This window comes from Trachemys scripta, chromosome 13, assembly GCF_013100865.1.
Source record: "Trachemys scripta elegans isolate TJP31775 chromosome 13, CAS_Tse_1.0, whole genome shotgun sequence".
Lineage (NCBI taxonomy): Eukaryota > Metazoa > Chordata > Testudines > Emydidae > Trachemys > Trachemys scripta.
This window is the reverse complement of record NC_048310.1, coordinates 26,028,857-26,053,689: the sequence shown is the minus strand read 5'-3', so window position 1 is coordinate 26,053,689 and position 24,833 is coordinate 26,028,857. Positions and strand designations below refer to the sequence as shown.

Here is a 24,833-nt window from a genome sequence, read left to right as displayed (position 1 = left end):
TGGGGGTGGGGACTGGGGCCAGGAGCAGAGCTGGGTGGCACTTCTTCCCCACCCCCTTTGGAGGGCTGGTCCAGGCTACAGCCACTCCCTCCCTCCCAAACATTATTCTGTGCCCTCCTAGGGGGGCGTTCTCCACAAATTGAAGACCTCTGGCCTAAGGAGTTAGAGTTGTGGCTTTAGTTTTGTATTTACACCTCTATATAATAAGTGTGATTTCTTTTTCATCTTGTGTCCACCTAATTTTTTTTTGGGGGGGGGGGGGGGGAATTGTCCTGACTGAAAAGATGTAAAAGCCTGTTTTTTTCCAGCAACTCTGTGTGGTCTTAAAGAAGAAAGGGGAAGTAGTTTTAGTGACATGAAGACAGGTGCTCCTCAGTTCCAGTGCTATGGCAGTGTGCAGAGATACTTCAGGCTGATAACTACTCAGGTTGCAGAGTCACTAAAGCAATGTGGAAGTGTGGTTTTGAGGATATATTTGTTCTTTGGTTTTTCTGTAGGCAGCAGAAGTGTTAAGGTTGTTAATTTACCTTAACTGTACACTTTCATATTTCTCTGTAACCTTGCCTTTTTGAATTTCTACCATTTTTCTGACAAACATTCTCATGAGGGGTTTTCCCTTAAATCAATTGATATTTACAGTCACAACAATAATTTAACTAGCGGGTGGAGGGGTTTTGCTTTCGGTATTCTAAAACACTTAAGGAAATATTCATTGTGATAGAGTTGAATGACAAACTGCACCTTGAGGGTTCATGCTGTTCCACACACTGTACCGCATCCAGCCTCCCCATATAGCTTTTCCTTTCTCCACCTTCAGGTGGTGAGGGGAATACGAGAGTAGCATGGAGGTGGGGGTCAGAGAATCATAAAGTGGATTGGATGAACTTTGGGGAGAAATGGGCTCTAAATTCCTTCCTGAAATTCCCAATTCATCCCTCATGAGTGTCTCACTTTCCTCCAGAGTGCCCACTTCCCAATCTCATGTTGCTGTTTCTCTTCTGCATGCCTTAAATTCCCTTAAAACTTTCATTCTCTTAAAACCATCCTTCCTCCTTCAAGAGCCACAGAAACCTCTTTCCTTTTGAAATAGCAGCCAGCCCTTTCCAGTCCTAAAGCACCGTCAGGAGATGTATTACTATAGACAAACTCTTCTGCCACTTTCACTAGAAGCCAACACTCCCTCCTAGGGAGTAGCTCAGCACAAGGCAGGAATAACAGCAAAACAATGCTACCTGGATCAGAATTAACTTGTTGGCTAATCTTCTGGAAGGGAAAGATGCCACATAAAGCAGCTTGCTCCTACCCACCTCTCCACATGTCCTTATCCCTGTGGAGGTGCTACTTCGATAGAAAGGGAAGGCAACATCCAGGGCAAAAGCTGCAGCCATTTCCCTCCATCCTCGCTTTCACACTTCTCAGCAGGGATCCCTTATGTTTTTGTCCACTCCACCAGCATAGGCAGAGAAGAAAATAGGGGCCCTAATTTGTTTTTCCCCAGACTCATTTGAAAGAGTTTTTTAGTTGCCTACAGAAAGGATATGATTTTTGCCCGTGTGTTGAGTTTTGGTTTCAGATCAGTGGCTGTTCCTGGAAAATGTTCTGTTTCCCCCCAATTGCCAATTTGGTGTAAGTTGCTGGCACAGTGCAAATATCATCTTTAAAAAAAAGAACATTGGTATTACTTATTTTTTCCACAGTTCTAGGTATGTTGGCACAATTGTGAATTATTTTGCTTTCTTGCAAGCAGTAAACTCATGGTGATACAGTGCGTGACCCTTGTCTGTTTTTCCTTGTTAAAAAGTCTGATCTCATCAACATTGAAAATACCATTGACAATATTACTTGCTTAACAATAACAAAACACCCCTTAACTAAAATTCAGTAGCACAGCAATCAGCATTTGCTTTTCCTCATGTTTTTATTACTAGCAAAGACAATAGTGGTACACTTTATCACAACAGTCAACTATCTGTAGAACATTGGATGGTTTCATGATATGCAACCAGGACTTATGCCATCTGTTTCAACAGTGGTCAGGCTATCTGTTTCAGCATAAACTTTAGCAGAAATCAGTGTCTGACATCGGACATGCTTCTCTTATTTTTTTAAGTTCCAGTTAATTCTCTGTTCCTTCAAAATCTCTCCATTTCAGCTATGGCATGACCTTGGATGTTAGGCCCTGTCCTTACTGCCCAGGGAAGTATTGTTTGCAGCTCTCAGTTGAACAATGGTTAAATGCTGTTCTTGTTATCAAGATGCTAGTACAGTTTCCTTGGAAAGGTGTAGTCAGGGACTTTAAAGAAGTAGAATTGATTTGCTTCTAAAAACAGGAAAGCTGTGGAATTCTGTAATGCCTGGAGATCCTTGACTCAGCCATAAAAGCTCTTTACATCTGCTTGAGATATTGTGATTCACATCTCGTATACTTCTTTAGAAGAAAGATTTAAGATTATCAACAGCCACTTTAAATTAACCTTTATTTTGTCTGAATATAAAACTCAGTACTGTGGGTTGTCTTCCTGACTGCCCATAGGCCAATATTTTTGGTGTTTTGAGCACCGTTGCAAAATGATTTTTATCTCCTTATTTTATTACTGTTCTTAGAATTTTAAAAGGCAGGATCAAGGTGAAGGAGGATGAAACTAGTGTACAAAGTGACAGTGATTAGGAAAAGAAGAATGAACCATAGAGTGTAAAACAAATATGAACTTATATATATATATATATATATATAATATATGAAAATGCATTAAAAATAACTTCTGTTAAACGGAAATAATAACTTGTCCATACCTATGACTTTCAGAACCAAATGTCTCTTGCATAGTCTTTCTTTCACCCAGGAGAACAACCAGCTTTCCTTTCGATACTCAGGGGAATTTTTCTTCTCTCACCTCTCTGTAAAGAGCTTAGAGAAGGGTATGTTAGAGTACTTTGTTATTTGTGATATGAGCGAGACAGCACACAACGGAGGTTTTTTTAGCATCTATATCCACAAGGACAAAGAGAACAGAAGATGCTCAGGGCCAGACTATTTTGCAGTATCTAAGATTCCAGCTACAGTTATGTTGCACTCAGATTAGAGCCTAGCTGCTAACACTTCTCTTAGTGTTTTAGTCTATGTTAATTTAGTGCATGGGTGTTTTTTTTAATTTTTCACCATATGCCAAAAACGTTGCCTTCACCTAACGTATTTGGAGTAGGTTGTGAGTAGTAATCACTGTCAGGTATTTCAGAAAGGAGTAAATTGAATTCTGACATCAAGGGAGAAAAAAGTAGGATTGAGGTGTAACTGGTTTGAGTACCCAGTTAAAGTAAAAGTAATATGATCACAACTCCAAAAGTTCCTATGGAAGACCTAACTGTGCTCCTTTTAACCTCTACTCTGGCCCATTGTGTCTGTGCTTTATGATATAGGCTTCAATTACATGATCATGTACTGATTTCAACAAGTCTCCAGCTTTATTCCAGGTAAAGGTTGGAAAGCATGTAAGATACCTTTACTGAAAAGCAGGGTTTCTGTGGAACCATGCATCATGTTGGACCAAATTCTCTTTTCATTTACCATTGTGTAAATCCATTGAAATCAAAGGACTTACAAATCCTGCACTGTAAATTTAGAGTATCTTCAGTATACAGCTTGGACAATGTGCAGTGAATGATGTGGGAATCAACATCTTGATCAATGAAGATAAAAGTAAATATTACATAAATGTTTGATTCACTATGAACAGCCACCCTATGCACTGAAATTAGGCAGGATCCTGCAGAAATTCTAGTGACTGTAATTAAGGATAGTATTAAATGCATACACATAATAATTTCAAATCAGAGACATGTTAGAGGTGTATATCATTTTAACATTAGTTCTTCTACTATAATCTGTAAAATAAAGTCAGTGAGTATATTCTTAATTCAAATGCTGACACATGCCAATATTAAGTTTGGAAGCAGTTACAAATAAGACAGTAGATGGCTTTGTAATTTTTTGTTTATTTTACACAGCCTGCTGCACAAATTCCTATCTAGATTAGAAATAATTGTTTACATAAAATTGTATTATAACATGTATATGGGGTAGATCATCATGTTCATGAGGAATGGAAGCTGTTACCAGATGAAGCTGACAGGATTCCATTTTTTTGAGAAAGGGTTTATGTCAATGCTGGATGGTTATCATTTGCTACAGTTTTGAGGGGGAAAGAAATTAACAAATCTGCTGCAGCAATTTCTTTGCTGTTAGAGCTGAAACCACACAGATCCTAGTGTCACCATTATAATTCAGCTGACAGGACTATACCTAGATGAAGATGTGTAATTTACTGAGATGCTAGATGCCAGCAGAGCAGTGAATCTCATAAAGTGACTGGGAGGTCTCTGTAGAAAACCACTTGCTATGTGATTTTGTTTTAGAGTATGATATGTTTAGGCTACAGTAATATTGTGGTTTTTTTATAGTAGATTATAACTTTCCTCTAGTAACTGGAATGTTTATAATCTAACTTCAGACATGATTATTTTCCCCTCAAGTCTAACTTCAGGATAAATTGAAAAGATTTGAGCCATTTAAGTGGCAAGTGTTTATATTTATAATTAATTAGAAAACTTCATCTGCAAGTAATATTTTTCATAGAACTACTGTCATTAAGTGTTTAAAGCTGTGTTCCCAATGATTATTTTCTAGACAGTGCACACTTTGAGTCACAGTGCTTAGAGATCAGATTGATAAGATGATTTAATAAATTTGCCTGCTATTTGCAGAGATGGGCAGGTTATTATAAAGATATCTTTTCATGCATGAAGTTTGTTTTTGGAAATGGGATACATAAAAGCTAGTGATTATTTCTGAATTTTTCTCATATTATTCCTGGGTTTCATAAGGTTTGCCTAATATATTTTTATAAAAGTTGGAATAAGTATGCATTTACAACCCATGTGTTCCCATTCTTTTCTGTAAAACTTGATCTGTATTGATGATTTGAATCTCAACACTAACGGTCAAAATTGTATCATGGGTTGGGCAATGGTATTGTGAAGGGCTAAGACTGGTCTTTCACATGCATGTTAAAATGTCAACCATGTTATAAGAGGACATGGGCCAGAGTGTAGTGCATTTCAAATCCCAGAAAATGTTTAGGTTGGGGTTAGGACTCCAAACTGAATGAAGGCTCTAACTCAGATTAATTTGAAGTTTCCTCAGTTTTGGATTGAAATCTCATCGGATGAAATTTTCACCATATCCAAACTGGAACCACTTTCAAATTTTAATCTGACATACAACCAAAATGTATCAGCGGATGGTTCCCAGTCCCCCAAACCATAAAAACTAAAAGGGATTAAGAACTGAGGTTCTAGTTTTGGCTAGTGTCTAGTAATAATTTAAAAAATATGTTCTGACAGTTAAAAACAAGCATTTTTCTGATTTCCTTTTATTCATTAGTTATTTTAATTCAAGGAATATGTAGAACACACTGTTGGTTCAATTTACACGGTCTTGAATCGATATGAAAGTAAACTGAAGTTTACATTGAGTGGCCTATAGATTATTGCACATATATTTAATCTTGTCCATGTGAAAACACGTTTTATTTGATTTTGGGGGAAGTGGGAGAGTTGGATTTATTTTGTTTTGGGATGGACTTTTTGTATATGTACATTTTGTATTTTAGTGAAGTATTAGGTTTTTGGGTTGTTACTTTTTTTTTTTCACACATACAAAAGTGGCATTTGGGAAAAATTGATCCAAATTAACATTAACAGCCATTGTGGAATGTTTTTGTTCTGTTTTGCTTTCTCCTAGAATGGTATACTATGCAGATCTCCATGTACTTATTTGAAAACATAAATATAAAGTTTTCGTGCATGATTAAAATGTGGCGCTGGTGAGGTTTAAACGTAAATAAATCAACCCCAAACTGCCATTCTGTTATCAAATGTTTTCTTAATAAAATAAAGTAATTTTCCTGCTAAAAATCTCAGTTGCGTAATGGAAAGGCTGCAGCATTGTCTGCCATTTATATCGATGCATCTTTAAGATGTAAAGGCAAAATAAAAGAGATGTAGTTCAACTGTTGGAATTGTTATTTTCATGCCTGTTAAATTAGATCTGCAGTAATACTGATTTATGGTCAGTGAAATAGCTAGATTCTGTTTTAAAGTTTTAACATTGTGAGATTTATCAGGCTTCAGTTCGTAGATAATTTTTTAGTATTTCACAGGTACACCTCTACCCCGATATAACACGACCTGATATAACATGAATTCAGCTATAACGCGGTAAAGCAGCGCTTCAGGGGGGCGGAGCTGTGCACTCTGGCGGATCAAAGCAAGTTCAATATAACACAGTTTCACCTATAACTTAGTAAGATTTTTATGGCTCCCAAGGACAGCATTATATCGGGGTAGAAGTGTATTTTACTATGTGTTTTAAGTTTTTATTTGGAAGGGCTAGGGCATCTGGAAGTCAGTAGTCTTTTGAAGATGAGCAGAAAGCATTTGTCTACGTGAATTAGGCTGTGCATTGAGATGTGTTCTGTTAGTTGGATATTCATGTTCTATGGTCTTACAGCTCATTCTGCCAGGTCTAAGGAAGTATTCTGTATGCCTCTATAATGTTTCTATCTTGTAAGGGTATGTCTACACTACGAAATTAGGACAATTTTATGGAAGTCGATTTTATACAGTCAATTATGTATGTCCCCACTAAGCGCATTAAGTCGGCGGAGTGCGTCCTCACTACCGTGGTTAGCATCGACTCACGGAGCGGTGCACTGTGGAAGCTATCCCACAGTATCTGTAATCTCCGCTGCCCATTGGAATTCTGGGTTAAGCTCCCAATCCCTGATGGGGCAAAAACATTGTTGTGGGTGGTTTTGGGTACATGTTGTCACTCTCCCCTCCCTCCCTCTCTCCCTGAAAGAAACTGCAGACAATCATTTTGCACCTTTTTGCCTGGGTTACCCGTGCAGACGCCATAGCAGAGCAAGCATGGAGCCCACTCAGCTCGCTGCTGTTGCGAGCATTGTAAACACCTCACGCATTATACTGCAGTATGTGGAGAACCTGGCTAAGAGACGGCAGCACGAGGACGATTGTGATGAGGACATAGACACAGACATTCCTAGTAAGGAGCAGTTCAACTATAGGCTGAGCAAGTGCAGAATGGTGGTGGAATGTGCCTTTGGACATTTAAAAGCTCGCTGACGCTGTTTGTTGACTAAGTTAGACCTCAGCGCAACCAATATTCCCATTATTATTACTGCTTGCTGTGTGCTCCATAATATCTGTGAGAGTAAGGGGGGGACATTTATGGCGGGGTGGGAGGTTGAGGCAAATCACCTTGCTGCCAGTTTTGAACAGTCAGACACCAGGGCGATTAGAAGAGCACATGTAGGCGTGCTGCGCATCAGAGAGACTTTTGAAAACAAGTTTCATGACTGGCCAGCTACAGTGTGACAGTTGTGTGTGTTTCTCCTTGATGCAAACACACCCCCTTTGTTGATTTTTAACTCCCTGTAAGCCAATCACCCTCTCCCCTTCGATCACAGCTGGCAAAGGAAATAAAGTCAGTATTGTTTTGAAACCATGCATTCTTTCTTTATTAAAAAAAAAGGGGGGGGGAGATAACTGATAAGGTATCCCAGGTGGGATAGGGTGGGGTGGGAGAGGAGGGAAAGAAAAGGTGACATTGCTTATTGTAGCCACACTACAAATCAAAACTGTTTGAATGACAGCCTTCTGTTGCTTGGGTCATCCACTGGCGTGCAGTGGCTCGGTGGCTGGAGCCTCCCCTCACCCCGTGTTCTTGGGCGTCTGGGTGAGGAGGATATGGAACTTGGAGAGGAGGGCAGGCGGTTACACAGTGGATGCAGCAGCGGTCTGTGCTCTTGTTGGGTTTCCTGTAGCTCCACCAGATGCCTGAGCATGTCCGTTTGCTCCTCCATTAGCCTCAGCATTGCATCCTGCCTCTTCCCATCGCGCTCACTTAATGCTTTCCTGGACTTTGCTACTGAATGCCTCCATACATTCTGCTGTGCCCTATCAGTGCGGGAGGACTGCATTAGCTCAGAAAACATGTCATTGCGAGTGCGGTTGTTTTATTTGCCTTCTAATCTGCGATAACCTGAGGGACGGAGATGATAGGGGGAGCATAGAAACATTTGCACTTGCGCGGGGATAAAAAGAGAGAGTAAAATTTAAGATGATACATTTCTGAGAACAAAAGGGAGACTCTTTCACAGTGAAACAAGCAATTCACAGCAGACAGCACATGTGCTTTAGGTAGAAGGTTGCATTTTGCCTTTTATATTGAGCGTCTGCCGGTATGGTGACACATCACACACGGCTGGACAACAGAATTCGGTTTCCAGGCACCCAGGGTAAGCCAAAGGGTACGCAGGTTTGGCTTCTAACGCCTTGATAACATGTGGGAATGTTTTCAAACTGCAGCGCCCTCCTTTCCCATAGCAAGCAATGCCGATTGTGTTTGCCATTTAAAAGGAGGGGCTTCAGTTTTCAGGTGGATGTGCAGCACACACCTTCCCCCACTGCTCTGCGTGGCTATATGGAACGATCCCTTCACCCCTCCCCATGCTGCGTGGCTATTCTCAGGGATGGTCCCTTTTAGCCAAGTGCAAACAGCCCGGAATGAACAGGGTCCTTTTACTGTTCCCTTACAAAAATTTCCCTATTTCAACCAGGTGACCGTAAATGATATCACTCTCCTGAGGCTAACACAGAAAGATATAGACCGAATGTTGCTTGAATGCGACCAAAACCCAGGACTATTCGCTGCCATGCTTTGTGCCGCAATGATTCCAGACTACTTGCTACTGGCTTGGCGTGGTAAAGTGTCCTACCGTGGAGGACGAAATAAGGCAGCCCCCCCCCAGAAACCTTCTGCAAAGGGTTTCAGGGTATCTCCAGGAGAGCTTCATGGAGATGTCCCTGGAGGATTCCCGCTCCATTTCCAGACACGTTAACAGACTTTTCCAGTAGCTGTACTGGCAGCAAATGCATCCCAAGACTTCAGGGCAAATCAAACATTAAGCACTATTGCTTTTAAACCCTGTACTGTAGTTACAAATGTGCACTCACCAGAGGGGCCTTCTCCGCCTTCAGGGTTGGGGATCCCGTTTTGGGAGGGTATTGGCTCCAGGGTGATGAAAAGGTCCTGACTACTGTGGAGAACAGATTCACCACTTGCCTGCTGTGTATTCTCCTCATCCACAAAATCCTCCTCCATGTTGCATGAGACTCTCCCGTTGCAGGTGTCCACGGACAGTGATGGGGTAGTGGTAGGGTCCCCCCCCTCGAATGCCAGGCAGCTGATAATAGAAGCGGTATGTATGGGCTCTGACCCAGAGCGACCATTTGCCTCCTTTGTCTTTTGGTAGGCTTTCCTGAGCTCCTTGACTTCCGTGTGGCACTGCTGTGTGTCCCTGTTATAGCTTCTGTCCATCATGCCGTGTGCAATTTTGGCATATATATATAATATATATATATATAATATGCCAAAGCATTTCTTCTTTTTGATCGGAGTTCTGCCTGCACAGATTCTTCTCCCCATACAGCAATCAGATCCAGTGTCTCCCATTCACTCCATGCTGGAGCTCGTTTGTGATTCTGGGGGGACTGCATGGTCACCTGTGCTGCTGAGCTCGCCACGCTGACCAAACAGGAAATGAAATTCAAAATTTTCCAGGGCTTTTCCTGTGTACCTGGCTAGTTCATCAGAGTTGAAAGTGCTGTCCAGAGCGGTCACATTGGAGCACTCTGGGATAGCTCCCAGAGGCCAATAACGTCGATCTGTATCCGCACTACCCCAAATTCGACCCAGCAAGGTCAATTTTAGCACTACTCCCCTTGCCGGGGAGGAGTATAGAAGTTGATTTTAAGAGCCCTTTAGGTCGACGGAACGGGGTTGCTTGTGTAGACTCATTCATTATAAAATCAACCTAACGCGGCCAAATTCGACCTAACCCTGTAGTGTAGACCAGGATTAAGTCTGCAAGATTGCTATCTGGAGTTCTCTACACACATTTACATGTTCAACTATTCACTCAATTTAGCCTAGATCTCATGGTAACTTTCATAGGGCAGTTATATAATCCTCATGTAAATATGTAAATTGGAGATGATTTTACTTTTGAGTGCTTGGAAATGTATGGGACAAATGTGCTAAAAGTGACATTCTTGAAGATTTGTGAACTATATGAATTCAGACTTGCTCTTGGCTTCTTGCACAAGGTAGCTATCTGTTGTAACTTGAGTACTGTTTTATTTTTTTTTACCGACATGTAGGTGTCTATATGCAAAAGTTTGTGTATGTCTGTCTATGCAGTGCTTCACTCACAGCAGAAATCACTTCAAAAATGAAATGCATTTTTTGTAAAGATGGACTGCTGTAAAAACTGGCCATTCTCAAAGGCAAACTATGAGGACAATGTCAATAACTCTTTTTTCATTCTGTTGAAATGTATTTTTACATTTAAGATTTGAAACTGGAACTTTTCTGCATAATGGATCAAAATTAAATTTCTTTAACAAAGAGAAATACACTTGCAGCTTCAAACAAAAGTCAAACTAGATGACATGTTGACAAGATTAAGTATTTCAAAAATTCTAATTTTTCTTGACACTTGTCTAATTTTTATGTTTTATCAAGATTTATACAGGCTATTATATATGCAGAGTTAATTTAATGTTCTGCTAGAAGAGCAGTTGATTTTGCAAATATTAATGAGCTGATAAAGTTGTTGTTTTTTTTTTCCTCTTTTTTGGCAGATGGGGATGGGCAAACTGAGCATTTACTGCCAGCCTGTGCTGATGTAACTTGTCAAAAAAGTGCCATCTACTTATCTAAACCAGGACTGAATCAGGTATGCTGAGCTTCCATTTGCAAAGATAAAATTGAATACCATGTTTAATGTAGGGAATAAGAAACACAATCCAGAAGAAATCCAAAACAAATTTCCTGCAGCATTAGCTTGTAATGAAGGGAAGAAATGTTTTTTCTTTAATAATTGGTTAGAGGTTGTGTTCTTGATAGAATACAATCTATAGATCTTTAAAGGGGGAAGGAAAGGAAAACTATTTACCATGGACATCTTTATTTCTTAGTGAAAAAGAAAAAATACTTGAAAAAAATATAATTGATACCTTTGATAAAATGGTGAGGCCTTCTGCATGTACTTCTCCATGGGTAGATGGGGCAACTAATAAAGCTTTTGTCTTATAATGGCCCATTTACTTTATGCTAATCCTCCTGGATGGGGACGGGGAGAGGGGGAACAATTCCTGTGTCTGGATTCACAACATCAGAACAAACATTTTCAAAGTTATACAGCAAAATATGTATTTCCGTATAACATAGAATACAGACATTACAAGTGAGATTAATGCATGCAGCAACTTACAAAATTTCAGTCTAAACACTAAATACATTCTTATAAGACAAATGCCTATTTTGTACAAAACTAACATACAGGGGAGCTGGTTTGGTTTCCAGCTATGAGTCTGTCAGTTCTTAGCTAATGCCTACAGCCTTGGCCAGAGATGGCACTTGGTTACCAGTGTCATACCACCCATTCAAAATGATGCCTGAACTGAGCAATGTAGAAGCAATGGTGCTTTTTAAAGACCAGTTTTTGGTTGAAAAATTGGAAAATTCAGGCCAAATTCATAAATGAGTATTTAATCTCTTATGCCCATTAAATAAATGAGTTGTTTTAATGTAAAATATTCATTAGCATAGACTATACAGAAAAGAATGAAATATTTGAAGTATCCTGTTTAAATAATCAGTTTTTAAAGGATATGTCAGTTTTTACATTTATCACAAGTAGCAAAATATTTGGAACCAAATTTTCACGTTTTGCACCATTTACACATCTGAACAATGGCTTTTAATCATAGATGTGCATTTTTACAATTGCAATTTTGCAATAACATTTTTGAGATGGGGTGACCAATTCTGTATCTAAGTCCCATTATCAAAAGCGATTTGGGCTCTTAGGAGCCAAAATCTTACTGAAAATCAAGGAGAGTTAGGATCCTATGTCACTTTTGGAAATGGGATTTAGGTGCCAAAGTAGAGCTGTTGGAAAATGCGCGTTTGTTGAACCTGAAATTTCTTACAAAAGCCAGTCAGGTTCAACAAACTTTCCTGGTTCCCTGGCAGCTCAACAGGGGAGCCTGGCCATGTGAACTGCCCTGGAGACATGGACCCAGGCATCCAGGCTCTGCAGTTCTGGACTAGCCCCACCCACAACCCCATGCTAGGGCTTTTGTGCAGACCGGATCCTGATAATTCGAGAAACCCTAGGAGACCTCGCTCTCGGAACCCAGATGCCTGTCTCTATGGTGCCTGGAAGCAGGGAGTCTAGAAACCTGGGGGACACTCAGAGCTTTCAGGATTATTACCATGGAGCTGGGAGCCTGGAGGTCATGAGATGGGTTTCCAGGGCCAGAGACCCCAAGGCTTCAAGTCTCCTGGGCCATCTGGCTCCCTGTGTTGTTCGCCTAGGTAACGAATATCAGTGGTGAAACTGACAAGAATGTCAATCTCGGTCAGACGCTCCTAGCCCAGGCAGGGCCGGCTCCCGGCAATAGTGCAGCAAGCAGGTGCTTGGGACGGCCAACGGAAAGGGGTGGCATGTCCAGCTCTTTGGCAGCGGATCCCTCAATCCCTCTCTGAGGGAAGAACCTTCCGTCAAAGAATGAGGTGGTGGGGTAGAGCTGCTGCTGAAGTGCTGCCGATCACAGCTTCCTCCCCACTGCTTGGGACGGCAAAAACGCTGGAACCGGCCCTGAGCCCAGGGAACATATTTTGGTCCGGAAACAGTGTGTTTCCAAAATGAATTTTTGAAGGGATTCCAGGTCATGAACATTTTTAAATATTTTGTTGGGTTCCAAAACAGAACAACCAAACAACAAACTCAGATTTCTCACAAAACAGAAATCCTGTGTTTCAATAGCTCTACTCTTAAGTTATAAAGTCACAAAGACACCTTTTGAAATTGTACCCTAGGTATTATTTTTTAATTATGTAAAGTGGTCATGAAAACAGGGATGACCAAAAAAAATGTGGTTGGAATTTTTATTATTTTCAAATCTTTCTGTTCAGTTTTGTCATCTAGCATAGATGTTTTGCCATTAATAGTTGCTCATAAATAGGAAAACAGAGCATTCCTTATAAGTAAATCCATTTTCTTTCTTAGAATAAACCACTGTCCTGTTAAGTATCAGAGGGTAGCCGTGTTAGTCTGTATCCACAAAAACAACGAGAAGTCCGTTGGCACCTTAAAGACTAACAGATTTATTTGGGCATAAGCTTTCATGGGTAAAAAACCCACTTCTTCAGATGCACGGAGTCTAAGAGTGGGTTTTTTACCCACGAAAGCTTATGCCCAAATAAATCTGTTAGTCTTTAAGGTGCCACCAGACTCCTCACTGTCCTGTTTACTCCTTTAAAATATATAATATATACACTTAGAGTTTGAGAGTTCAATTTTATGAATTGCCTAGAATAAATTAAACTAAAGCATGTAAAATGTAAATACACTGTATAAAATACAGGACTGAAAATGTTTGAATGTATAATTGTTTTAGGACAATATGGTGCCAATGATGCCATATGGTGGAAATTAACATAGGAATTGAAGAAATAAGTCTCCTTTATTATCTGTCTCATAATATTTTGCGTTTTATTTTGTTTTTAAGGCATACTCATTCCTTTTTTGAGGCCTTCTGTTTTTTTCCTACATTGTAAACAGAAATCATAGAATCGGAAGATTTTCAGTAGCATTGTAATGTCCTCATTACATCAATCAATCTGCATGTCAGTCTTACAGTAACAAAATAATCACCAAAAATCCTTAGACCATTTTCTGCTAAAATAGCAAATAACGAGAGTAATAATAATCTGCTGTGTCATCATTGGCAGAAGAAAACAATAGGCTAATTTTATTGACTTGTATAAAAGTACTTTATGTTTTTGTGTTCCGTAATTTAGAATATATGCACCCAGTGGAAGCGGAGCCTGCAGTTTATAAGGCTACTGTTTATGAAGTAATATTCCTGTGGGGCTGAAAACAGAATAATAATTCATATTTCCTCCTAGCAGTTTCTTTTCAATGAGGTGCTATAATGAGTATAAATGGCTTAGTTTCTCTAAAATTACATCAGATATGAGAAAATGTATATGATAGGTCTTTCACAGCTATGGAAACTTGTTTTTTTGCCATAAAGGTTATATGAGTGAATGATGCCATGTGATGTAAAAATGGTATTATTCTTCATTGTTCTGACTTGAACAGTGGTTTTTTAAGTTACTATTTTGCACCCTAGTACCTGGATATTTTCTGTCTTAGGAATTAATGTTAGGGAATCTGTTATTCCTTTGGTGTACACATGTATTTCCTTTCAGAGAATTACATCGTCTATTAACGCTGTCTATTTCTCATTTTCAGATACATTGTCCTAGACTTTTCAAAAGTCTAGCTGCTTACAATAACCAAAAAAAATTTATCAAAACAAACGGGTATATGGAAGCTAAACAATTTTTGAAAAAGAAAACAGAGAAATCTACTTATTGATTTCCATTATTTTTTGTTCACCCTTTTCGTTAGGCAATCCCAAATAGTTTTGTATATCTTCATGATAGCACAAATTTGGTAAATAGCATGTGCAAACATTTTCTATTCAGAAACAATAACAAAACAAAACAGTATTTCAGACCAAAGGGTCTAATCCTTGGGCCTTCTTGAGTTGTGCTGGTGGCAAGACAAAAACATCTATCCCTTTTATGCTTTCTCCCAGTCCTAGAACTCCTTTGGCTCCAGTGCAAATTTGAATAACTTTAGGACTGCTGAAATTTGTGACTGTCTGTCTGATTTCAGCCCCAAGGAACCATTCCAGCATCAAGGGATAACTGGCATGCAACAGAACTCCTATTACACTTCCTTCTTTTAACCACACTTTGAGCACAATCTCTCCAGCAGTGGTCACCAACCCGTCGATCCTGGAGCCTCTGTCAGTCGATCGCAATCTCTGGGCAGCTAAAAGTCCAGCGGTGCAGCGGGACTCGGGCAGGCTGCCTGCCTGCCCCAGCCCCACGCTGCTTCCCGTGCTGCCCCCGCCCCTAGCACCATCCCCGTAGCTCCCATTGGCCAGGAAGACACTCCTGCACCCCAACCCCCTGCCCCAGGCTCAACCCAGAGTCCCTCCCACAATCCGAACCCCTCGGCCCCAGCCCAGAGCCTGCACCGTTTCCCACACCCCAACCTCCTGCCCCAGCCTGATGACAGTGAGTGAGGGTGGGGGAGAGTGAGTGAGTGGGGGGAGGAATGGAGGGAGTGGTGTGGGGCCTCGATGAAGGGGCAGTGTAGATCCTGCGTTGATCTTAAATTCAAAAAGTGATCTTGTGCGTAAAAAGGTTGGAGACCATTGCTCTACAGCATGCGTTGCAAGAGTGAAGTGATGTCAACTATACTGTACAGGCTCTACAGTACCTGTGATTCCCCAACACCAGGGAAATTTTCAATTGATAAGATCAGTCCCTTTGAGTTTTTGGGATGTTGTAAAAGGGCAAAGTGGGGGACCAAGTTCTGGCCCTATATTTTAAGAGCAACAATCTAATTTATGGCCTTCAGCCAACTGCTCTTTTATGCACTTATCTCATCATGACTCACTACATTAGGAAAACCAGGATGAGAGACCTTTAAGAAACACCTATGTGCTGCAGGAAGTGGTGCTAAAGCTCCATTAGGGTGGTATTCTTTTGTTCTGCTGGAAGTGCTATCTTTCAAATGAAGGGTAAAATGACTTATGAACATTAAAGTTCCCATGGAACTTTTCACTAGAGTATGGTTGTTAGCCATGGTGACTTGGCTTCATACCAGATAGTGAAATTATATTTTTTCTTCGAGTACTTGCCCATGTCAGTTCCATTCTAGCTTTGTGCGCGCTCACGTGCACAGTCATCAGAAATTGTTTTGCCTTAGCGGTATCTCTAGGGTCGGCTGTGGCACCCCCTGGAGTGCTGCACTTATGCGTCGGTATATTAGGCACCACCGGCAATACGCCCTCTCAGTTCCTTCTTACCACCCATGATGGTTGTTACAAGCCGCAAGACCATGAACTCCCGAGCCCACCTCCAAGGATACTGCTTTGAGTCACCTAGAATGGACTCGACACGAGCAAGCACTCGAAGATGAAAAAATGGTTACCTATCTTTTCGTAACTGTTGTTCTTTGAGATGTGTTGCTCATGTCCAGTCCATTACCCGTCCTCTGCCCCTCAGTCAGAGTTGCCGGCAAGAAGGAGCTGAGAGGGTGTAGGACCGGCAACGCCTAATATACTGATGCATAAGCGCATCACTCAAGGAGCGCCATAGCCAAACCTATGGATACCGCTAAGGCAAAAAATCTCCAATGCCTGTTCACGTGGGTGCGCACACACTTAGAATGGCACACGCCTACCTCATAAGGCTGAACAGCTACCTTGTTCCACTACAGAGGCAGATAAAGTAATCCTTATGTATTAATTACCACCCTCACAGGAATGTTCAGAGAGTTTTGAATTCCTTGGTGAAAAGAGCTGCAGAACAGTAATAGATGTGAAATGACAATCTGTTTAGTAGCATCAGATACTTTTAGCAAATAAAACGTATACCTCTAACTCCAGTTATTTGTTACTTTTTCAGTGGATACCAGTTTTACAGGACTTCAGAAATAAGGACACACTCTGGGGTTTTGTGCCGTATAAAAACAATCAATCCTCAGTTCCAATTACTCTTCACATTGGAGATTACAATATGGATGGCTACCCAGACGCTCTTGCCATACTAAGGAATACTTCTGGAAGGTACAGTATATATGAAGCTAAAAGTAAAAACACTATCGAAACATATATTGAAATATCAGTTCATGCAATTTAAGAATTACACCATTGATTAGAATAATATGTATAAAATTGTTTGTGTTAGATTATCTCACTCTTCTTTACAAAATGAATAGTTAATTTTATATTTACTAAGCATTTTCCTTCTTAAAGGGTTTAAATTTTGCATGGAAATTGTAAAATACGTAATAGCATAGGGCCAGATTGTGGCTCAACATGCACAAGTGCACAGGGAAGTTAAGAGGGGAAAAAGGGGCTTCTTGCTTCAGTGTTCTAGATCACCAGGAGATCCTTTGCCTTGGGAGAAGCAATTGATTTAGAGGCATCTGTTATATTGCCAATAGTTGTGTATGTTCCAAGCTTAATTAATGTTAATAGAGGGGCTCTCAAATGCAATACAATTATTTTTTGTTTAACGGGGGAAATAATTCAGTGTAGGGGTAGAGCTGGGAACTGGCAAACTCTGGTGTGAATTTGTTTGTTTTTGTGAATATCTAAAAATTTTTCTTGAACTGGTACCGCTTCAATCTGATGAATTGCTCACATTGGAATCTCCTTCACCTGCCTGATCCTCAGTTCTCAGTGAGCACCTGAACAGTGATTTAAATAGGAGTTCACTCTCCATTATGACTTGTGGAAAGCTCAGCTCATTTTCCAGTCTGCAAAGTTCAGCAGTCTGGTTTCTTTCTTCCATTTGTTTCTGTCAGTGCTGAGGTTTGATGTCTTTGTCCTTGTTCTGTATATTGAATCCATCTCACAACCCAGTAATTTCCCTTTCTTTCATCTTTCCTTTCTTTCCAAGACACTTACAGTTAGATTTAAATAAGGTGAATCTTCACTATCTTATTTTCCCCATCTTCCCTTCATTTCCATATTTTCTTTTGCTCCCTTCTCTGTTCCTCAATCACTTTGTCATTTTTCTCTTTGTTTTCTTTCTCTTTTCAATTTCTGCCCCATTTGTTCTTTATCCCAAATATGGCTTCTCTTCTCTTTCCTTCCCACCAACCCCGTTTCTCCGTTTATTCTTTCCCCAAGGAGTGCTACAGGCACCACAATGGAGAAGTTAATTTTTCTGATGTCAGCACATAGCTCTTAGTCCCCATACTGGGGAAGTGGAGGAGAGTGTATCACACAATTTTCCTTGCCCTTTACCCAGCCTTTCCTGTATTGGCTGTGGGGAGTCTAGTGCTGTAACAAAATATCTTTCCACATTCTTAAGACTCCATTACTTGTATTGGCAAGTTGCTCATATTTATTTCTTCATTTGGCTATTTCCTCCATATTCTGGTCAAGGGGAAACTACAGCACTATTCAATGCTGTTAGATTTCAGTGCAGATCTATGAAAGTCTCTCTGAAGGCCTTTGAGCCAACTTCACTGATTGCTTCCTCAAACAACCAGCAGTTCCCTTTCATATCTTCATCTGCTTGGAATTTTGGGAGATGGGCTGGCCTTTGGTTGGAAAATATTTCTTCTGGTTCTCCTTAGATCTGTATTTTGAATCTTCTCTGTTTCTTTTTTGACACCGATAATAATAAATTGACAAAGCCCTTTTCCATTCAGGTAGTCGGTGTGTGCCTCCCCTGTAGGCAGCTACTTCACACTCAAGCAATTGTTGACCCTTTTAATTTTAATGCAAAAAACTGTAAATGCATTTTATTGTGGTTGTCACACACTTCTCTGCTCAGTATCTCCAGTTCTTTGTCACAGTAATGCTGTCCCGATATGACCCACACAGCCATAGCAGCATGCAGAATAGTAGTATTTGGAAGAGCCCATTTCTCTGGATTTTAATAGCTTGCACCAGCTGAAGAAACCAGAGCTGGCACCACTACTCCAGAAGACGACATGCCCAGTCACTTATGTTCTAATGTAAATGTTGTACTTCGTACATATGTACTACTTGCATGTATGTGCTTTAGGATTTAATAGTAAGTTTTAATACATAAAACACATAATTTTACCTAATTACTGTCCGTTATCACACAACAAAAAGGTTAGAAAGAAACAGGAAGCAAGAATCAATTCCACACACTCAGTAGCTCTTTACAGCATAAAGTAGGTTCAGGTATACAGCCAGAAAGAGACCCCCAATGCTCCATTCACACAGACAACTGTGTTAGTTTCCATTAACCTCCTACAGTCCATCTCTTCAAGCACTTCAAACAAGTGATACAAAAATCCTTCCTTCCCAAACAGCTTTCCCAATACATCTACTGTCATCACTTTCTCAAACGTGTCTGTAATATCACACACACTCTGTTGCTTAGTCCTCTGTGCTATCATAGTACCAGAAAAGAAAAAAGCATCTCAAAGTCCCTGTAATACTTTCAAAAATCCCTACAATCCACATTTTAAAAGCTTCATAAACGCAGATTACTGAGATAGTCATGAAATCTAATCCATATTAAAAGGAATTTTTTAAAATGCATGTGATTAAAGGTCTATCATGTAGAACTATATTTAGTATCCTGTAAGCCTGCTGTAAGGACCAGTAGGATACTAGTATTTGCAAGTCGTGCAAATTTTAAAAATCCTCCCATTTTATTGTCCACCATATTCGAAAGTAGTGCCCACCAATAGTAATTTCAAAGGGTACTCAATTATAATAATTATTGTAGGTGGATTTGGCAGTGTGGCTTCCTGACTTCCATTTTAAGTCCTTGTTTTAAAATATACATATTTAGCTATGTGTATAATATAGCTATGTGAATACTTCATTTTTCTGCTTGCTGTCCTTACTAAAAGTCGCGGGGGTGGGGGGGGGATTCATTTCTGGTCAAACCAAATGTTTTGCTTCACCAAAAATGAAACATTTCATTTCTTTTTTGAGATTTACCTTTTATTAAAAATATAATGAAGTAAATTTCAAAATGAAAAGTAATTTCATATTAAAAATGTTTAATTTCAAAAATGTCAAGAACACATTGCAATTTTTTTGGAAATTGTTAAGTGTATTTATTTTATTGAAGCAGTTCAGTGAATTAGGCATGGATTTGCTTAATGTTTTTGGTAGGCCCAAATCTATATTGTTTTGGCAAAAAAAAAGTTTCACTGGAAAAATTTCATTCAACTGTACTTTTCAATTGCTTATAACTTTGCCGAATTTAAAGCATTTGTATGTAAGTTTTCCATGCCATGCCAGGAAAATTCTGTGTCTGCCTCAGCCCAATTTTTAGCATAAAGGTTAGAGGATCAGGCCCTTGGACCATGACTCAAATAGTGCTGATGCTCTTCCATTATATTAACCTATGTGTAATTAAATTTTAAAGTACATTTTATAAGCATAGGGTAACTAAAATATTGTAAAGACATAATTTGCATTCAATATTTTCATATAGTAGGCTAGAATAAATTTTACCTTAATGCCATAGTGTAATATGCTGTTGTGTAATATAGCATTTGTTACTGTGTAATGCAAATCAGTAAGTGAAGTTAATTAAAATATAGCAACATTCATTTCCTGCAGAGGAAAGGTAATACCCATTTCCTTACCACAGATCCCCTGAGGCTCTGTTAAAAAGGCAGTATTGACACCCAGTCTTCAATGGCAACAGACTTGCAGGAAAGACATTTTCTCCCGTTATTAGGCTTTTTATTGTCAGTGAAGATAAAAATGAATCTGAAATCTATGGAAAAAATAAACTGTTTTTTATTTATTATAGACATTTTTATATCTTCATAGTAACCATATTTCTTTTGTATTGCAATATAGTTAGGAGTGTCAAGTGATTAAACAAATTAATCACAATTAATCGTGCAATTAATAGCACTGTTAATAATAGAATATCATATATTTAAATATTTTGGATGTTTTCTGCATTTTCAAATATATTGATTTCAATTACAACGCAGAATACCAAGTGTGAAGTGCTCACTTTATATTTATTTTGATTACAAGTATTTGCACTGTAAAAAAACAAAAGAAATAGTATTTTTTCAATTAACCTAATACAAGTAGTGCAGTCTCTTTATCATGAAAGTTGAGCTTACAAATGTAGAATTATGTACAAAAAAAACTGCATTAAAAAATAAAACAACGTAAAATTTTAGAGCCTGAAAATCCACTCAGTCCTACTTCTTGTTCAGCCAATCGCTCAGACAAACAAGTTTGTTTACATTTGCAGGAGATAATGCTGCTCATTTCTTGTTTACATTGTCACCTGAAAGTGAGAACAAGCGTTCTCATGGCACTTTTGTAGCCGGTGTTGCAAGATACTTAGATGCCAGATGTGCTAAAGATACATATGTCCCTTCATGCTTCAACCACCATTCCAGGAGACATGTCCATGCCGATGATGGGTTCTGCTTGATAACAATCCAAAGCAGTGCGCACCGACGCATGTTCATTTTCATTATTTGAGTCAGATGCCACCAGCAGAAGGTTGACTTTGTTTGTTTGTGTGTTTGTTTGTTTGTTTTGTTTTGGTGGTTCGGGTTGTATAGTTTCCTCATCAGAGTGTTGCTCTTTTAAGACTTCTGAAAGCATGCTCCACCCCTCATCTCTCTCAGATTTTGGAAGGCACTTCAGATTCTTAAACCTTGGGTTAAGTGCTGTAGCTATCTTTATAAATCTCACATTTGGTACCTTCTTTGCATTTTTGTCAAATCTGCAGTGAAAGGAAGCTTACAAGAAGTGGAAATTTGGACAGATGACTAGGGAGGAGTATACAGGGATGTAATCAGGAAGGCCAAGGCACAATTGGAGTTGCAGCTAGCAGGGGATGTGAAGGGTAACAAGAAGGGTTTCTACAGGTATGTTAGCAACAAGAAGAAGGTCAGGGAAAGTGTGGGACCCTTACTGAATGGGTGAGGCAACATAGTGACAGATGATGTGGAAAAAGCTGAAGTACTCAATGTTTTTTTTTGCCTCGGTCTTCCCAGACAAGGTCAGCTGCACTGGGCAACACAGTATGGGGAGGAGGTGAGCAGCCCTCAGTGCTGAAAGAACAGGTTAAGGACTATTTAGAAAAGCTGGACGTGCACAAGTCCATGGGTCCAGATCTAATGCATCCAAGGGTGCTGAGGGAGTTGGCTGATGTGATTGCAGAGCCATTGGCCCTTATCTTTGAAAATTCGTGGCCATCGGGGGAGGTCCTGGACGATTGAAAAAAGGCAAATATAGTGCCCATATTTTAAAAAAGGAAGAAAGAGAACCAGGGGAACTAAGACCGGTCAGCCTCACTTCAGTCCCTGGCAAAATCATGGAGCAGGTCCTCAAGGAATCCATTTTGAAGCATTTGAAGGAGAGGAAGGTGATCAGGAACAGTCAACATGGATTCACCAAGAGCAAGTCATGCCTGACCAACCTGATTGCCTTCTATGATGAGATAACTGGCTCTGTGGATATGGGGAAAGCAGTGGATGTGATATATTTTGACTTCAGCAAAAGCTTTTGATACTGTCTCCCACAGTATTTTTGCCAGCAAGTTAAAAAAGTATGAATTGGATGAATGGACTATAAGGTGGATGGAAAGCTGGCTAGATTGTCAGGCTCAGCGGGTAGTGATCAATGGCTCGATGACCAGTTGGCAGCCGGTTTCAAGCGGGGTGCCCCAGGGATTGGTCCTGGGGCCGTTTTTGTTCAACATCTTTATCAGTGATCTGGATGATGGGATTAATTGCACCCTGAGCAAGTTTGCAGATGACACTAAACTGTGGGGAGAGGTAGATACGCTGGAGGGTAGGGATAGGGTCCAGAGTGACCTAGACAAATTGGAGGATGGGGCAAAAGAAATCTGATGAGGTTCAACAAGGACAAGTGCAGAGTCCTGCACTTAGGAAGGAAGAATCCCATGTACCGCTACAGGCTGGGGACCAACCGGCTAAGCAGCAGTTCTGCAGAAAAGGACCTGGGGATTACAGTGGACGAGAAGCTGGATATGAGTCAGCAGTGTGCCCTCGTTGCCAAGAAGGCCAATGGCATATTGGGCTGTACTAGTAGGAGCATTGCCAGCAGATTGAGGGAAGTGATTATTCCTCTCTATTCGGCACTGGTCAGGCCAAACCTGCAGCATTGCATCCAGTTTTGGTCCCCCCACTACAGAAGGGATGTGGACAAATTGGAGAGAGTCCAGCGGAGGGTAACGAAAATGATTAGGGGGCTGGGGCACGTGACTTACGAGGAGAGGCTGAGGGAACTGGGGTTATTTAATCTGCAGAAGAGAAGAGTGAGGGGGGATTTGATAGCAGCCTTCAACTACCTGAAAGGGAGTGGCAAAGAGGATGGAGCTAGGCTGTTCTCAGTGGTGGCAGATGACAGAACAAGGAGCAATGGTCTCAAGTTGCAGTGGGGGAGGTTCAGGTTGGATATTAGGAAACACTATTTCACTAGGAGGGTGGTGAAGCACTGGAATGGGTTACCTAGGGAGGTGGTGGAACCTCCATCCTTAGAGGTTTTTAAAGCCCGGCTTGACAAAGCCTTGGCTGGGATGATTTAGTTGGTGTTGGTCCTGCTTTGGGCAGGGGATTGGACTAGATGACCTCCTGAGGTCTCTTCCAACCCTAATATTCTATGATTCTAAAGTGTTCCTAAAATGAACATCGTGTGCTGAGTCATCATCCGAGACTGCTATACCATGAAATATATGGCAGAATGCAGGTAAAACAGAGCAGGGGACATACAGTTGTCCCCCAAGGAGTTCAGTCACAAATTTAATTAACACATTATTTTTGTAAGGAGCGGCATCAGCATGGAAGCAAGTCCTCTGGAATGGTGGCCAAAGGGGCATACGAATGTTTAGCATATCTGTCATGTAAATACCTTGCAATGTCAGCTACAAAACTGCCACGCAAATGCCTGTTCTGACTTTCTGGTGACATTGTATATAACAAGAAATGCAAATGTAAACAAACGTGTTTGTCTTAGCGATTGGCTGAACAAAAAGTAGGACTGAGTGGACTTGTAGGCTCTGAAGTTATACATTGTTTTGTTTTTGAGTGCAATTATGTAACAAAAAAAATCTACATTGTAAGTTGCACTTTCATGACAAAGAGATTGCACTATAGTATTTGTATGAGGTGAATTGAAAAATACTGTTTCTTTTATCATTTTTACAGTACAAATATTTATAATAAAAAAATATACACTTTGATTTAAATTACAACACAGAATACAATATACATGATGATGTAGCAAAACATCAAAAATATTTAATAAATTTCAATTGGTATTCTATTGTTTAACAGTGCGATTAAAACTGTGATTGTGATAAATTTTTTAATCGCAATCAATTTTTTTAATTAATCATGTTAGTTAACTGCAATTAATCAACAGCCCTAAATATAATTAATCAGAGGTTGTTCTTTGAAGGCTTCTTGTAAGGTATGGCTCCCCTAATGTTGAGCAGCCCTTGAAAAGCTATCTCCATTGTGGTGCACAAGAGATCTCACATGAGGGTGATATCATCACCCTAGATTATGTAAGGGAGCACCCCTCGCAAATACCTCAGTTTCTTTGCTGCAGCCACACAACATAAACTGAATTCTCCTTTATGTGCTTATGCTGGAACTTCCCTTTCTCTAGCTTAATGATTTCTTGTAAATATAATGGTGTCTGATAGTTTAGTGTAGATAGTCATCCCTCATTCCACAATACTGAAAGGTCAACTGGCAGGCTGGAATGGGGTTACTAGTGGAGTTCTTCAGGAATCAGTTTTGGGACTAATCTTATTTAACATTTTGATTACTGGCCTTGGCACAAAAAATAGGAGTGTGCTAATGAAATTTGTGGATGACTGAAAGATAGGAGGTATTGCCAATGCAGAGGAGGATCGGAATATCATACAAGAAGACCTGGATGACCTTGAAAACTGGAGTAATAGAAATGGGATGAAATTTAATAGTACAGAGTGCAAGGTCATGCATTTAGGGACTAACAAGAAGAATTTTTGCTATAAGTTGGAGACGTATCAGTTAGAAATGAAAGAGGAT

The 24,833-nt window shown here is 40.0% G+C and overlaps 1 protein-coding gene across 2 annotated transcripts in view; it reads left to right on the top strand.

Moving 5' to 3' along the window:
• The window catches only part of ITFG1 (integrin alpha FG-GAP repeat containing 1), a 201,560-nt gene that overhangs the window by 70,555 nt on the left and 106,172 nt on the right, over window positions 1–24,833 (top strand). For both annotated transcript variants that reach the window (XM_034788874.1, XM_034788875.1), the window contains exons 9-10: window positions 10,786–10,880; window positions 16,706–16,866. In XM_034788874.1, the coding sequence (XP_034644765.1) occupies window positions 10,786–10,880; window positions 16,706–16,866 (256 nt within the window). The remainder of the gene's footprint in view (window positions 1–10,785; window positions 10,881–16,705; window positions 16,867–24,833) is intronic.